This window comes from Dermacentor variabilis, chromosome 5 (assembly GCF_050947875.1).
Source record: "Dermacentor variabilis isolate Ectoservices chromosome 5, ASM5094787v1, whole genome shotgun sequence".
Lineage (NCBI taxonomy): Eukaryota > Metazoa > Arthropoda > Arachnida > Ixodida > Ixodidae > Dermacentor > Dermacentor variabilis.
The window spans coordinates 74,956,674-74,973,761 of record NC_134572.1 but is presented as its reverse complement, the minus strand read 5'-3'; the positions used below and the strand labels follow the sequence as shown (position 1 = coordinate 74,973,761).

The following is a 17,088-nucleotide window of genomic DNA, read 5'->3' as shown; positions in this document are numbered from 1 at the left end:
AAGTTGTGGCTGGGTGTAGACCTTTTCATCGGGCGAGGAGGATAGGGCGCTCGTCGAGCCTTCACGCCTCTCTGGCTTGGGCGATCCGGCGCGGCGCTGCTTGAAAGTATTGCTGTCGCGTGCTGCGGAAAGATTTCGGAATGTTTTAGATCGTACTTTGTGAAATTTACGCAATGTTCGTTCATATAAGGTCGTCAGGGAAGCCTTTTGGTGCATCGGTAACTACAGTAGGCAGAAATATGTCTTGGGGGCGCAAAAATGTGACGCGCATAATCATCCGCGGTGTACGCGCATTATCAGTCGCGGTGTGTGTATATGCTGTGAACTATTTTGCTTATGTCGGTTTTAATTCAACAAAGAAAACCGGTGTCTCTTTATTATTAGGATTAAATGGTAAATGAGCTCACTGTCTGATCACTTGGCGTATAGGAGTAAAACATAAAACATTAGAGCGCATGCTCGTGCACGGCCAACCTAAGGCAACCACGAAACATCTAAGCGGCAGGCGCTATCAAATATTTGTGATACACTGGCATCGTTCTCACGCATTTCAAGTCTAATAGGCTTGAAATTACTATATGTCTACGCTAGCCTTCCTGCATAAGGCCTATGGCGCTGTTCAACACAGCGATCACTGCGGTGAGTGAACCAGCATGATACATATATAAGCTCTGTGCTTCGGCATTGCCTTTTCGGCCTGTATATAGCCATAATATATGAGAGGGATTGCATCGAAAGAATGCGATGGCTATGTTTGAGGACAAAATTTCCGTAATACGTGTGAGTGTGTCGTAAAGAACGGTACGAACACAAAAAAAAAATTGGTGATCATCCTCTTTCTCAAAAAAGCAAGAGAAAACGGGCTAACGCCGCAATACGACCTCGCATAGTCACACCGCACGTTTATTATTACAACCACTGATATATATAGCGATATATAACCGCTGATGCCGTATGCTTGGACCATGCGCTACATAGAACAATGATATCTGTAATCCAGCACCTACCACTGCTTAGGACGCTCGCGCAGTTCGTAAATGGTCGCTTTGCTGGACAAGCTTAATTCAGACTAAGGCATGCTGCTATTACTAGCCAAAACTATTTTATTCATGGGTGGAAACCTCATCCATCTAACCAAGTAGTCACGCAATGTAATCTGCAGCTCACAGTTTGGATGCTTCTCAAAGTGTAACAGCACTGCTCCTATCGTAGCAAAACGGGACCCGTGCTGTTACGATTGTCGCGTATGTTTCATTTCTCCTAAACCGCAGCTTAGAACTAGCGGAAAATACTGCAATAAGGCCACATTAGTGGATGGAACATTATGAAATACACAATTGGTCTCCGAGGCTGATTGTATAGCCTCAAGTATATGCGCGCACATATCGCGCTGCGTGCTCCGTCCGCCTCAATACCAGCAGAAAGTCCGGCCATACCGACTTAAACCACTTCAGTACGTCTCACAAAGCCGTTTAGCGCGTAGAAGACGCACATTATGCTGAATAGACCGCGCGAGCGCGCAAGCAAACGCCAGAAACTATCGCAGAACGTATAACTGCCATGCAAAACGGAGCGCTCGCCCAAGCCAGCATGCCGACTGCCCATAGATGGCGCCACTGCGTAGCAATATGGTGGCGCCCATGAATAAACGGTGTTAGTGTTCGTGGCTTACGGTATGCTCTGATAATTATCAAGCATGGTCAATGTCAGCACATTACGTCCTCACCATCTCGGTAATCGGCATCCCTTAATTTGCCCCTCCCCCGGTAGAGGGTAGCCAACCGGAGATAATCTCTGGTTAACCTCCCTGTCTTTCCTTTACCTTTCTCACACACTCTCTCTCTGCATTGCAGTGCGCTGTTCAAAACTTCAAGGCAACCACCTTCTTCGGGTTGCGGAGGTCGATGCCCCGGCTCTCTCATGCACTGCTGATAAAGGGACTCCTGTGCACTTGTTCGCGCCTCTTACCAATTCGTCACGCGTATTATAGTGTTCCTCAAGATTGCCTATCTTTCACTGCACTAAAGCGAGTGATTGCACAAGTTCCTTTGCGAAGATCGCGAAGATAGTTCACACTTGAGTAGCCTCGAATAGCACAAGTAAGATGGCAATACGAGGAGAAGCAGACGGAAAAATTCCACCGTGCTTTTGGGGTAGCAAGCAGACATGAGTGTTCTTATGGATCAGGAAGAGACGGGAGTACATCTTCAATATTTCACATCAAGGCACGTGGTGATTTGGCAGTATTCAGTGTTTAGGGCCGGCAAGTCTTCGAGTAGCGGAGAAAAAGCGTAAAAATGTATTTTAAGATTGGATTAAGCAGGCGGCATCTACTTCTTTTTATTTGTGGTCCCACGCCACAAGGAGCTCATGTCAACATCGCACCAGGGAGCAGCCATACATCTACGTACGACGGCTCCAGACATCCCACTGCTTCACTGTGGACGAAGGGTTCGAACTGCGTGGTCGGTGCCCAACAAGGTTACAGAGAAACATTGGAAAAATGAATGCGTCGATGACAGCTATACGGCCAGAGAAGCGCACGAGAGATAAAGAGAGAGTAACTCTTAAGGTTTCGAAGCTTCTCGAAAACCCAGATGCAGTCGATTCGCGAACGTTGAGCGCTTCGTCCTGCCTATTCGCATAAGAGAGAGAAGGAAGGAAAAGAAGGGAGGTCAACTAGGCTTTGTCCAGTTTGCTACCCTACACGTAGGGATGGGGATGGCGGTGTGAAAGAAAGAGAGAAGACACGAGTCTCAATCACACTTTCACATGCGCTAAGCCAGGTGCAGGGTATATAATGTCGGGCACTCAAGTCGTTCGCCTTCGGGAAACTATAGAAGTGTTCGAGCGGCTTTCGGAGCTGATGAGCAGTGAGGCCGGGCTCCAAAAACATTTGCTTCTGTAAATGGTCGATCGTCTAGTCTATTCAAGGCGCACCGGAGAGCCTGGCGTTGTTTATAAAACGTCGCTCTATGTTCGTTACGCTAAAACGAATTGAATTCTACGACTCGTGTTTTAAGCAACGATTAAAGCAGCGATATGAAATCCTTTAAACGGAGACAAAGTGGCGGGATGGCAAGTGGCATAGAATTATCCGTGTCGCTAAACTAGCCTGAATAACGAAGATTGAATGAAAACGGCGAGGGAGTAACAGAAGTGATGGGAATGTTCACGAAGGCTGTTGTAGGCCGGTCTACAGGCTAATATCTCGTTTGCAGTTGAACGTGATCAGGAAAATCAATAAAATTAGGGGATATCCAAATACTTTACTACAAACGTTTGCAGTCACGCCGAGGCTCTAATGACAATGTTCAACTGTCTTAGTGGTCAAAGCAAAACGAAAGCCGCCACAAAGCGTGAGCGAAGGAATAGACGGGCATCACACCGAACAGCAGCATGTTGCAATTTCGTGATCTTTGAGCAAATGAATACGCACGTAAAAATAGCAATCGCGTCGGTTGTTCCCAGTGACCACCTTCCATATGCGCAGTGTTGAAACACTATCCTCACAACCGTGCCTCCCGGCTTTATAAAATGAACGACGGTGTTGAGCTTTCGCGCTGTCATTGTCTTCGCGAAAATGTGTATACGAGCAAATGAGCGCCTATATCCGTGCACCGAGAACGTGGTCTCTCCGAGAGACTAACGTGTGGAGGACCCGTGCGGAGAGCTGCGGCTTGCTTGAACGTAACACGCAAGGAGATGCGCTTCCGTCGTATCTTATCGCCCAGGAATGCCGGAGAGGCGACGACGTATAAGGTCTCCGCGCCGGTCGCACGGCTCTTTTCGGCCGGCGATCGGCGAGAGAAGGGTGTTTCGCTCGGCGCGGTTGCCGCGTGCGGTGCGCTGCTGCTGCCGCCGACACCGTCGCACGCGCTGCCTGCCCCACCGACTCGCTCGGGATGAAGTTCGCGACGGAACCCAGGAAGCGGCTCGGTGAACTATTCTTTTTCCTGTTATCGCGGGGTGTGATTTTATTGACGTGTCTGAACGTGCCAAAGCGGGGTTCTCCGTTGCCTCGGCGCACGCGAAGCTGCGTATATTGAGAGCGGTTAGGAACGCGGCCTCCCCAGCCGAGAGCCGAGCCCGTGGCGTCATAATCGCGAGCATAACGCCGCGAATACTCTCGGCCATTTGCGACGGGTCCGCAGTTACGGCGGTGGCATTTATTTCGCCTGCGTAATTAGCTGCGCACTACAGCGACCATGCCGCACGTGATGTTTGCCAGGAATCGTTTGTTTCCGTGAAGGCATGTGCCTGAACTTCGACCTGATATTATGCGTATACTTTGGACACCAATTCCCACCCACACCGCGACCACGTGTATCGCTGCGAGGCAAGGAACGCCGCTCAGAAAATACTTCTTTCGCAGCTCTTTCCTGCTCGTGGTTCCCTTGCGTTGCGCTGGTACATGGGCGACACTTCTGACGCGCTACTGCTGTGCGTTGCGAACTGGCGAACAAGAGACGTAATAATTTCATGAAGATTTCTCGTGCACCGAACACCGTTCGGACGGATCGGGCGCAAGTTGTAACTAAAGGGTTGTGTGTATACGCTGGCACCAACAAACATTTAGACATTCGATCACAGTACAACACTTCGCCGTAACTCGGCCACTTATTGATAGCTTTCCTAATATGTGCATGTGGAATCAATCTTGGGAATGATTTTTCTTATTTAGTTTGCGCTTCGTCATTGTCGTTTTTATTGTAATTATTATTATTATTATCATCTATTAATGAAGCCGTATGCCACCGCTAGCTCAACAGCCTACGTTGGCCAAATTCAATCCTAACGTCATTGTTATGTACAAGAAACACACACATTATTATTGTGTTCGGTTTATGTCCTTAGCTATGTGTCTGGTTTGTCATCTTATGCTAATTTGACTTGAGGCCGTCCTGTGACTCCGCACTCTTCTTTCGCCATTTTGTCGATTCTTCTACAAAGAGGACTTGCAAGGCCGATACCTTACATTCGTAATCTTATGCAATCAATTATTACCCACCTTTCTTAGTGACTCAAGTGCACGTGAACGTTGCAGATGTCAGCGGCACTGAATCACTGCTATTGGCGTCAGCTAGCAGTGTTTCGACAATTACTCAGCAACAATAACTTTACTGACAAGCGCAACACAAGCGAACGAGTCATCACACTGCAGAATTTGCAAGAGGATGTAACGCCATGGCAGAATTTACGCATCTGATAAATAAGGCGATCAAATGGCAGATTTTAGGAGGCGCCGATGTTTATGATGTATTACAAGGCAAATTTAAGCACACGCCGACTAACTACACGCGAATGCTTCGTTGTTATTATTATGCCATTTGATGCCATTTGCTCAGCGTCAAAACACGTTATTGCTTGATACAGACGGGTATGTAAAAATTTGCATGATATCAACGCCCACGTAACAACTTTCCGCCGCTGTAATGTCCGTCAACAGGTGCTTACTTAAAAGAGTTTCATAATGAAGGCACTTTTCGCACTACGTCTCCAGCCTCGTTATTTGAACGGTGAATGTGAATCCATGCATAAACACAGTCGGCCACAAAGAAACATGATTACGGGACATCCCACAAAGCTAAATTCTCGCGACAATTCGGCAGATAGCCTCAAATTTAGTTTCAATCTGTAGTAGCTTTTGCGACCTACTGAGTGATCTATTGAATTAGAAGCGCTAGGCCTTAAGCCCGAGTGACATACTGGCAGTATATCGGTATTATCTAAAAGATCATGAACACTGCAATTTTAATATGAGGATGCTCATTCGTTCGTTACAAGGACCCGTTTCAAGCTTAACTCGGAAACTGTGGAGTGCTAAATGAGTGCTAGCGCGGTACGCAAACAACCTAAAACAGGTTGACCTCTCTAGCAACGATTTTATTTAGCTATGACAGATTGCAGAAATGCTGAAAAGTTTTAGTCTTGCGAATACTACTGCAGCACGTCATTTACAAACGGTTCTCAAGATAAAGATCTTTATTACATTTCTTAATTTTGGGCGTAGTATAGCCGTTCGCTGTCATTGCTTGAGGGAGCCTTGGCTCCGGCAGAGATCTGATTTTCGCATCCAAATAAAATAAAGTGTCAGGTTAAATACACTGTAATTGTGCAATCTCTGAAGCTATATTGAATCAAATTTATTACTTGTAAAAGAAACCAATCTCATAGTGACGAGTGCGGGAATAACTTTTACTTGCCCCCCCCCCCCTAGTATAAGAATATCGTGAGACTGCTGAAGTGAACGCATTGGTTAGAGCCCCGGAAAAGAAAACGAAAGACAGAAGATTTTACGAGGTAGAGTTGAAGGAAGCTAAGACATAAATGAAACAAAACAATCACTTTAAAATGTACTTTATACGACGTTCTTAACTTGTTTACGCTGGTTTCCCTAAGGTTCTTTATTGTGGCATACTCCGAAGCCAAGTGTCATAATGTCCTCTTTGTCAGCTTTAGACACTGTAGTATGTGTGGAGGAAGAGTAGTGGTGTTTAAGTGTCCGCCTTGCATTTTAAGTGCTTGTTAAGTGCTTAAGTGCTTAAGTGTTAAGTGCTATGGGACTTTTGATTAAAAGTCCTATAGAGTAACCGCTCTTCTGCATCAATCAGTCGATCTTTACTCGCTGTTTCAACTGTAATCGATTTCATCCTAATGGGTATAGCAGTTTCCCAATGCCAAGAACTTGTGCTTTTCGTATCTGTTAAGGCGAAAAGGCCTGGCTTGAGATAAGGATTCCACTTCAGAAAACATCGTGTGCTCTCCTGTAGCACATCGTTCACTGGTCATCACAAAACTCTAATGCTAAAGAAATAAGAAGTTATTGGGAGAGAGAGAGAGAGAGAGAGAGAGAGAGAGAGAGAGAGAGAGAGAGAGAGAGGAGGGATGTAATTCAAGTGTCGTCGATTACTTAGCTTAGCCGCAGGTTACTGCAGCTGCAGGCAGAAAAAAAAAATTTCTGCGTAAAGGCGGTCACCCGAGATTACATGCTCTTGAATAACAACGTTATCTCGCTTCTTCTCCAAGTGGAGCGACCGACACGTGTCCACTACCGTTCGAGTCACCTGAGGCGCGGTACGCAGCTCGGCCCAAACCGGAGCAAACCGTTCTGCATCTCGCGCCGTCGTGCTGCTCGTTTCCTCTCGAAAGCTCTTGCAGAGGGCATTACACGCGTTCCACTTATCCCTGATGAACTGTGCTCACTTCGATAGCGCTCACTCGCCGATGCACTCTTCTGCGGCTGTGCCATAGAGGACGAAAAAACGAAGCAACGGAACAATCAAGCGCCTTGCACGCGAGCTCTACAAGTACACTTATAAATGCGCTTATGATGCAAGTGATAAATAGCACTCACTCTCTTCTGTTCTCTCCTGATTACTTTCTGTCTCTCGCTCTCTCTTTTCTTTTGCTTTACGAGGGGGCTCCCTCGACAAGCGATCGCGTTGGCCTTGTGCTCTTGGCTTTGCTTATCGGCACTCGTTTAGTTTTGCGCCGGCGTTGCGGGCAGCAACAGCGTAACTGTGCTGCGCTTTCGAAGGTGCGCAACTTCGATCAAACATGCGATCTAACAAGCGAGAATCAATCAGTCAATCGATCGATCAATCAATCAATCAAAGCGGTGATACAGATTTTTGCTCAGGGTGCCTGCTCTATTGGAATGATGCCAGATACGTACACGTTTAGCGGTAAAAATGATCAGAATCGCGCACAAATCACAGTCTCTTTAATCTATGCGCATGCGATGCAATACAATGTGACAACTTCGTTAATATGCAGTGTCCCGAAATCTTTGACTGTCACTATATTTGAATGTACGGGTATGAAATCACGCTAAAGGTTGCTCGACGCAGCTCAGTCTCTCTATTTCTGTCTACCTGTACTGATCTTACTGAAAGGGCTAACATACGTCGGAACCGACGAAAGCTTATTGGTATCAGGCTGGTATAAATGCGAAATAGGAATAATAATTTCTAGTTATCGTTCAAGGTTCGGGTAATTAGACGCCAGGAAGCCGGAGAAAGGACAACGCGGCAATGGTCTGAGCCTTACCTCAAACTTTATTCGTATGTCACGCGGTGCGATGCCAGGGGTCTGGACATGCAGCATTAGTGGTGCCACTTTGTGATGTAAAAAACGCATCCACTCGTTCCACTCGCCTCATAATCATCCAACCCTGTATTTTCATTCCCGTTCCCTCTTCCTCAATGCAGAACAGCTGGATAGAACGCACCAGGGAAGGCCGACCTGTCTGCTTTTTTCTGCAAACAAAGTCCGAGTCAAGATTACGCGTTACGTGTAAATTTCGTGGCGCGGAAGTCATCCGCGGTATGCGGAGAGCTGCGCGCGTCGCAGAGAGAGATCACTGCGTCGTTACCATCCGCGCGCAGTGTGCAGTTACTTTTTCACGTTACCGCGAGGACGTCACCCAGCATGATCGCTAAGGCCTTCCTCTTGCTTGCGCAGAGTCTATGTCCAAGGAGCTGGACTCGAAGACCCTATGCCAGCTCCAGTCGAGCCCCTCCCTGGCCAGCAGCGTCACTGGCCTCGGATCGGCGGCCACCATCGCCACGGTGGCAGCGGCGGCGGCACAGCACGGCCCGCCCAGCGGCCTGCCTTCGCCCACGGACAACGGGCCCGCCCTACCGCCAGGAGTACCGCCATCAGGTACAGTGGGGCTGTCCGGCCGGCGATTGCAGCAACGCGTCGTCGATTATTGATTTACTCGCTGAATTATACGTAATCATAGGATTCTGTAGTAGCATGAGGGATAGGTGCTGCGAAAAGGGAGACTTAGGAAGAACACTGGACCAAAGCGCTTCCTAAGTCTCTGTTTTCGCAGCGCTTTTCCATCATGAACGTTTACCAGCACGACCGACTGACAGCTATTCTTCTGTGGGAGCATTGGATGCTGGGGGAATCAAATTACAGCATGCATCGTGAGCATGAACAGTAACAGAACAGGAACACACAGCATTAACTATTGGTGGCAAAAGCACTGCATTTGTGTCATTTGCGTACCATTGTGCCTTTGTGCCAAACGTGCATAGAGATGCTAACGGAGCAGTTCTCGGTTTATAATACAAACAACGACATCTAGAAGATTGCCGGCTCTAGGTAAAGCCGAAAAACTGAATGCGTTAGTTCTACCAAATATGCGTTTGATGGTGAGAGGATTATTGGGAAGCCAGGATACACGTAATTATTGAAATTATACTTTGAAAGTGACAATGGGGATATCATTATTATTCCAGGTGCCGTACTCCTAACCGATTACTCTCAGCTTTGTTCTGGCTTTCAGTAGTGCGCAAGATCTAGCCCCCGTGCGCAACTGCTTCGACGGATGTTCGTCGGCGCCCATAACGACGATCAGACGAGCAGGCAGTCAGATCAGCTAGTTGAGGTTTGCGGTTGAGAATAGGACGATCAAACGGGGATGTAGGGATGGAAGTTCTAAGCACGGCACTGATTAGCAAGTGAGGTTCCGTGATGATGGACAGAAAGCGGTTGTGGTTGGGCGAGGCAGTATGTAAAACAATGTGTGCAACGAGGACTGGTTGCGGTTGGCTTCTCTTTGGTGCGAAGCAACAGCAATAATGTGATGAGAACAACGAAGGACATAGTTAAGGTGCGCACGCTTGTACTTGAGCCTTCATCACTCAGTCATGTGTGATCAATGTGGTATTTTGTTTACGAACAAAGAACTTAGCAACACTTTTCATTTTACGGACCGCTTACCATCGAAAGCCAGTTTCAAAAATATTTCTCTAAAACACACTTCGTCTAAGCATGGTAGTTACAGAGCAGGCCTTCGACCGTAAAAGCGACAACTGGTCCAGCATATCGAAAAGTTAGGACCGCGGAAGTGCACCAAGGAAGGCTTGTAATTGAACTCTGTGCCACAGACTGTACATTATTCTTAAAAAAAAAAAAGAAATTGCAACCATTCCAGTGAAACAAATTGCACAACAAAATTGACCTGCGAGTTGTCGACCAACCTAACAACACAAGCGGTCCATCAGAAACCACCGCAAACGTAACAACAGTTGACACGGCGATGTTCGTTTTCCTTGGCAGCAGCAGCAATTGCCATGATGACGGCTTCGGCGGCGGGCGGAGACGAAGAAGTAGATGACGGAGCCCTGGACCCGGAGGAATTCTACGCGGCCATCCCGGAGCCTCCGGACGGTGGCTGGGGCTGGATGATCGTTGCCGCCTCGTTCCTGTGCAACATGGTGGTCGACGGCATCGCTTACACCTTTGGAATCTTTTTCCCCGAATTCGTGGACCACTTCAAGGCACCCAAAGGAACCGTCGCCTGGGTTGGATCATTGCTCTCGGGGTGTTACCTGAGCGCCGGTGCGTAGCATTCTGTTCTGTTTTCCCTCTGCAGTTTGGACATTAACAGTTGTGGAGAGACGCTGGCTTTAATGAGAAGCTACTGGCGTTAATATGGCTGGATGCTTGTAATGCGGCGCCAGGTGTAAGGTGAAAGACGAAATGGCACATGCAGTGAACTTGCGACCGCACTCATGCACAAAAAACCGGCACAAATGTACACTCACGTATACTTACTTACACGGCCTAGTTAAGCCCTGTAGCTTTAAGCAAGAACAGAAGCGCCCTGGATGCGTACAACGCACAAGCTTAGGTGAAAGTTGGTAGTTCGCGTCACGATAGTGCTTCTTGAAAATTCATCCAGCTTTCCTTTATCCTCTATACCGTACTAATAATTTAAACATATTTACCCACTTAAGCCATGGTGAAACAATGGTAAGGGTCCACGGCGGGCGATGCGTGGAATTTCGTATACGGTTTTATGTCGCAGGGGCCGAAGAATTTAACTACGCAAGAAACAGTCCCGAATGGCCTGCATGCAACTTTAGTGCCAGTTGTATTAAGACATAACTTTCAGAATTATGGAGCTTCGCAAAACTTGTGTGAATATTTGTATATCGAAATCCGGAACTTTTGTAAAATGTGGCTCAGTCCGCTGGAATTATCTCGGTCGGAGTTACATCGCGTCAATGAATAAGTTAGCGTACCAGGGATTATTTTACTTGATATTTAGAGCGAAGCAAGCGAACGCCTCACAGGCAGGTTGCAACACTGAAACACGTAAGAATTAGCGATTTGTTCACTAACGTGATGCCTCTTGTGGGATTGTCGTCAAGTATTACGACTGTAGCGGTGGCTACCCAAATGCTGCACTACGTCTAGAATAACTAAGCCACTTTTGCCTACTCGCGAACGTCTTTCCGAGCTCTATTGTTTTCGTAGGCTTTCTTCGTCAAAATGTGACTGCGTTAAGAGGAAGCTTTAGCTCGGGTGCTCCTATCTAAATACATGTAAAAAGAGAATTCGTTTTTCTCGGCAACCACTGCACCAATTTTGACCAGGTTTGTTGCATTTAAAAGAAAAACTTAAAGTCTAGTGACTGTTGGTTTCGAATTTTTCAGTTAGGGCGTCAATCTTTTATTAAAAACTGGCGAAAATCCGAAATTTCCAAAAAAACAGAACTGCCAAGTTTACAACTCCGTAACGCCTAAAGGAAAAACGATAATACAATTCTGTGAAATGCATCTAATAGTACATCCAAAGCGGACAAAATTGATATATTACACATGAATCTCAAAAAATTTAGTAACATGGAAATACAGCTTTTGCAGAACCCTTGTAAACAACGTAACAAATTCACGTAAGATGTAAAATGACATATCGAATTTGTCCGCTTTCAATGATCTAATGGATGCCGTTCACAGAACCGCGATATCTGTTTTTGATACAGAGCTATCAATTTTTAAAAATTGTGCTTCTATTTTTTTCAAACGGTCAAATATTTGAAAATCGTTTTAAGAAAATTCAAGCCCTAAATAGAAATTCCGCTTCCAACAGTCACTAGAATTCAACTTTCTCTTTCAAATGCAACAAACTTCATTCAAATCGCTCCAGGGGTTATTTCATAAAAACGTTTTTGCGTTTTACATGTATTTGAATAGGCCGCGTCGGAGTGGGCCCGAGCTAAAGCTTCCTCTTAAGCTAAGTGCATGTATTTATATGCCGACCGTCGTTCTGTTTCCCCTTTCCCCTCTTTTTCTTGCAATTCTAGGCCCATTGGTGAGTGCCTTGACAAATCGGTACGGTTGTCGGGCGGTGTGCATCGGCGGGAGCGTGGTGGCCTGCATCGCGTTCTTGCTCAGCACAATTGTACAAGACGTGGGCAGCCTAATGGTCACATTTGGTCTGATGGCTGGTAAGAAAACGTCGAGCTCTTATGCTTTCTTGCACTTTTGGGTTTGCACGAGTCATACAGATGTAGTCATAAAACTGGCTATAGATTGGATACAAACGCTGCATTAGGTTTCTGACGGTAAAAGGATGCTGTTTATAGCTTTGGTATCTTGTAGGGAAAAAAAAATAAACGCTTGATCATTACGTATGCGTCTCTAAAATCCACAACCTTCAACAGCTCGCGGTGTTCAAGCAAGTGAGGTGAAAGATAGTTGTTACATGTAACAAAAATAACCACCATTAACCCAACCAAAGCTCATAATCAGTGACCATAACCATAATTTTCGAGTTAAAAAACTTATTTAGCTATATTTTGAAGCAGATATTTATAGAGGCATGCCAGAAGTTTATAAAGAGATAGGAAAAGTACACATGAAATCAACCCTCGGCTGCCTATTCTGAAGGTCCTTTTGTTGCCTATAAGAAATCACTTCACATTCGGCTGCCCTTAAAAATGTATGACTTAACAAAATAGCATCTCGACCTGGAACACCTCGAGGCCAGGCAGGTCATTTGACTTACGGTGTGCTGCATGCAGTTTATCTGTCACCCCTCTGTGTCTTCCGTAGCAAGCTTTGAGTGAGAGTTCCTGTTGAACTAACAAAAGTAACGTGTAATGGAAAGTACGCAACCAGTGTTCGAAACTTTCGAAAGTAAAAACAGCGCATGACCGTTTTCCCCTCTTTCGATCCAACTCGCAGGTGTCGGCTTCGGTCTCATCTATCTACCGGCCATCGTGAGCGTGAACCAATACTTCTCCAAGAAGCGCGCGCTGGCTACAGGAATCGCCGTCTGCGGCTCCGGCATGGGTGCGTTCGTGTTCGCCCCTTTCTGCCAGTACCTGCTCACCATCTACAACTGGAAAGGGGCACTCATGATCCTGGCCGGACTGTCGCTCAACTGCGCCGTGTTTGGCGCACTCATGCGGCCGCTCCTTGCGTCGGACAACCCGCACACCAAGCCGCTTCTTCAGCGGATCTGGGAGGAAAAAGAGCGACAGCGGCAGGACTCGCTCTGCAACAGCCAGTTTTTCTTGGTGCAGCACGCGGACGGGACCATCGAGAAGAGGCAGAAGCTGCTTCTGAACACCGAACCGGGCGTCCACTCGACCCTGTACCTCGACCAGTGGGGCAAGTCTCCCATGGACACGCCTGTCATCACGCTGTCCCCCATTCAGGAGGCCAGGCCGTCCCGTATGGGCTCAAAGGAAGACCAAAACGACGATTCTGGGGAGTCGGGCAAGGAGAACGGCGGCACTAAGAAGGCTTCACCGCTCAAGGAAGCAATCCTGGCACCCACAGAGCCTGAAAAGGATGCATTGCAGCAGTCCGTGGTTGACGACGAGAAGACAGCCACGGAGACAACCCAGATGATTCCTTCCGAACCAGACAACCAGGCTTCCGTTAACCAAACAGCACCGAACGGCCACGTCCCGAATGGTGGTCCTACGGTGACGGTGCCAGCGGCCGTGTCGGCCATTCAGGAGATCGCCAAACGCAAGGGTATCATGTCGTCCAGAAGCGCCACCAAACTGTGTCTGTCCAACATCACGATGGGAACCGAGATGCGTAGGAACAGCTCGTCTCCACGCATGTCTTCGAGCGGCTACGTGTACACGGGTGCAGCAAACCGGCCGCATGGCCGGCTGGCTACGTCTGGCGAGGTCTGGAAGCGCGTATCGCAGGAGACCGTGGCCGGCGGGCCGCGCCAGATCCAGAAAGCCAAGAAAAAAGACATCGCTCGGCCCATGTACCGCAAGGACATCTTTTACAGCGGAAGTGTAGTCAACCTCCCCGAGTACCGTCAGTCGCAGGGCGACGTTCGTTCCTACGTCGCTAGCGTCTTGACCATCCCAGCGACAGACACCATCCCCGCAGCCAGCGGCGTGGATCTTCCAGATGGCAAGCCCGGGGCAGGTTCCTTCTGCCCGCCCTGCCTGCGTCTGCCGGCCTCCATGAGCGACACCCTCGCCGACATGTTAGACATGGAATTGCTCAAGAACCCAGCTTTCGTTCTGGTCTGTGTCTCCAACATCGTGGGCATGATGGGCTTTTGCATACCTTTCATGTACATTGCCGACTCCGCCGTGCTCAAGGGCATCGACAAGGACAAGGCAGCCTTCCTTCTTTCGCTCATCGGTATCACGAACATGATCGGACGTCTCATATTCGGCTGGCTCTCTGACCTGCCCCAGATCAACTGCCTACTACTCAACAACCTTTCACTCTGCCTGAGCGGCATCGCTGTGTTCATTTTGCCCTTCTGCTACTCTTACTCTGCCACCGTGGCCACGTGCATGATCTTCGGGTTAATTGTCGGTGAGTGTTGCGTTGCATACAGTAGCGTATCTGTCTCTGCAGATATTCACAACCAGCCTTTATTTTTTGCCATATGTATTTAAGGACAGGTTGGTGCTTACGTGTGGCGCTGGCTACTCCTCGTCTCTTACGTGATTGTTATTGTCGGAAAGGTCCCAACAATCACAAAATTGGACTAATAAACACATCAACGAACATTCACGTAGTAAGTCTTAATACTGCAATATAAATAACTGTTTGCACAACAGAAGAGTTCACATAGCATAAATAGTCACTAAACCGAAGTCTTCACATGCAACACGTGAGTTTACATAGCACAAATGTTCGCAACACCAAGATGTCCACACAGAAGATGTTGGGCAGTTGCGAATTAGGTCTATCTTGAATGTTGGACTCTAAATATGACAAATACAACTGCTACATGAACACGAAGACACAAAGGACATGCAATTAAAGGTGCCTGCTAATAATAACAATGCGAGCAATAACTGTTGCAGGACTTAGTATATTTGTGGTATTTTTGATTCCTCCGAAAATTGTGCTAAGGAATGCGTAGCATTGCTTGGAAGCTTTTCTTTGGCTATGGACCTAAAATATTTCCTAAAGATAGTGGCCCCCTATCCAAGCCAAGTAGCTTTTCAGAAAAGTGTTTTATGTCTTCATCAGCCTCTTTGCATGAGCACGTAGCACTGTTAGTTTTTCTTATCCTATACAAGAAGCTTTTAGTATAGGCAGTGCCTAGCCGATGCCTATGAAGTGTTGTTTCAACCGATCGACTAATTTTAAACGGAATATTGAATTCCATTCCAGTATCTATATTATATAATTTAGAGTTATGCGCATCATTTATAAACCAAGTTTCCTTGAATTTTGTTCAATAGACATCGCGCATCACTCGCCGCTAGAGGAAGTAGTGATAATTCACTCTCTTGATGTGCTGCACGGGCCATGTGATAGCTGTTATCTTTCGTATGAGTTCAGACGATGAGCAAACCGTGAACAAGGTGAATGCAGGAGCAGATGCAGGCTCCTGCAGGAGCATGAATGCAGGCTCCTGCTTTCACCTTGTCCACATTTTGCTCATCGTCTTGAATTTCTGTCTCTCGCATTCCCAGTGTTTTCCCTAGGAGTTCAGAGTGACTTGAAATTCACTGGAAAGTTATGTCGTGTTGTAGATCTTTCACTATGGTGTATGTGTTCTGTATTTCGTATGTCAATGTGCTGTTTGCTTTTCTTACGCTGATTTCATTTAAGCATAGCCACGAGGCTTGTGAGTCACTCAGAATTACCCAACGAAGTGGTTCTCACAGCTGACATATATAACGTAAAGCAGAAAGCATTGCGTAAAGTTCTGCAGTTGTGTACGTTGTAAATTGGCAAAGCTCATAAGGTCTTTTCTCTTGGTATGCAGGTATATAAAACGCAGATGTAGAGCTTTGTTTCCAGCATGATCCATCGGCATACATGTGAATGCGATCTACGTACTAAGTGTAAAAGTCTGTTGACGATAATTGCTTTATCGCAACTACGGCGATATCACATCTGCGACATACTCCAGGAATTGAAGTGACTATTTCTGGAATTAATAGTTGCCATATGAGATGAGTTGCAGAAGTAGGCCAGTGTTCATAAGCAGCCCCCCTCCCTAATAAGTTCTTGCACCGCCATATTTCTTCATGTATGCGTGCAGCGACTCTATCCTGAAGCTCTTGGCATAGTGGATGATTAGCGCGTTGTGTAGCCAAATGAAATAAGTGACGACAAGTTTCTGTAAATCTTAGTGCATGAAAAGGTAGTTGGCGAGACTCAGCAACTACCAAAGCACTGGCAGACGCACGCGAAACGCCAAGACATATGTATCACAGCATGTAGCACAGAAGCAGAGTATGCTAGTCTTTGTCAAATGATCGCTGAGTAAATGCGTGATAAGGAAGAGTTTGAACTAACCCATTTCACGCCAGCAAATCGACGAAGAATGTTGATTAGGGACTTGACATTCTCCTCTAATGCTTTATTTGGGGAGCCCATGATAGCCGTCTGTCTATGATAATACCCAAGAACTTGCGTTATCGCACAAGTTGCAGACGCTGAGAGTCTAGCACGAGCTGAAATCTCTTGAGGCATTTACTGGTAAAAGGAGGTACACCACTTTTCTCGTGTGAAATAATCCTACCTCTGCTTTTCGAAAAATCATTCATTATTGTTAGGCCAGCTTGTAGAGTTTGCTGAACGGCTTGAGTACTCCAGTCAGATGCCCATATGCAGAAGTCGCCTGCATTAACGGAATAATTCTAGGTAGCAAGCAGGATATGGGGTAATTCAGCCATAACACAGTGAAATAGAAATGGACTGAGTACACTACCTTGCGGAACGCCTTGATTCACTTTATGCTCTGTGCTTTTGCCGTCAGCAGTTTCGATAAAGATTTTCCTGTCTCCTAAGACATCCGCAATCCACCTAAGTGTTCGGCCAACCCAAG

The 17,088-nt window shown here is 46.9% G+C and overlaps 1 protein-coding gene across 7 annotated transcripts in view; it reads left to right on the top strand.

The window, feature by feature from the left end:
• LOC142582811 (uncharacterized) overlaps positions 1 to 17,088 on the top strand; it is a 139,922-nt gene that overhangs the window by 114,749 nt on the left and 8,085 nt on the right. For 6 of the 7 annotated variants that reach the window (XM_075692861.1, XM_075692865.1, XM_075692862.1 and 3 more), the window contains exons 2-5: positions 8,467 to 8,667; positions 10,078 to 10,359; positions 12,110 to 12,253; positions 12,993 to 14,609. In XM_075692861.1, the coding sequence (XP_075548976.1) occupies positions 8,467 to 8,667; positions 10,078 to 10,359; positions 12,110 to 12,253; positions 12,993 to 14,609 (2,244 nt within the window). Of the gene's footprint in view, positions 1 to 3,780; positions 3,940 to 8,466; positions 8,668 to 10,077; positions 10,360 to 12,109; positions 12,254 to 12,992; positions 14,610 to 17,088 lie in introns of those variants that run through there. The other variant, XM_075692864.1, reaches the window with a different exon arrangement.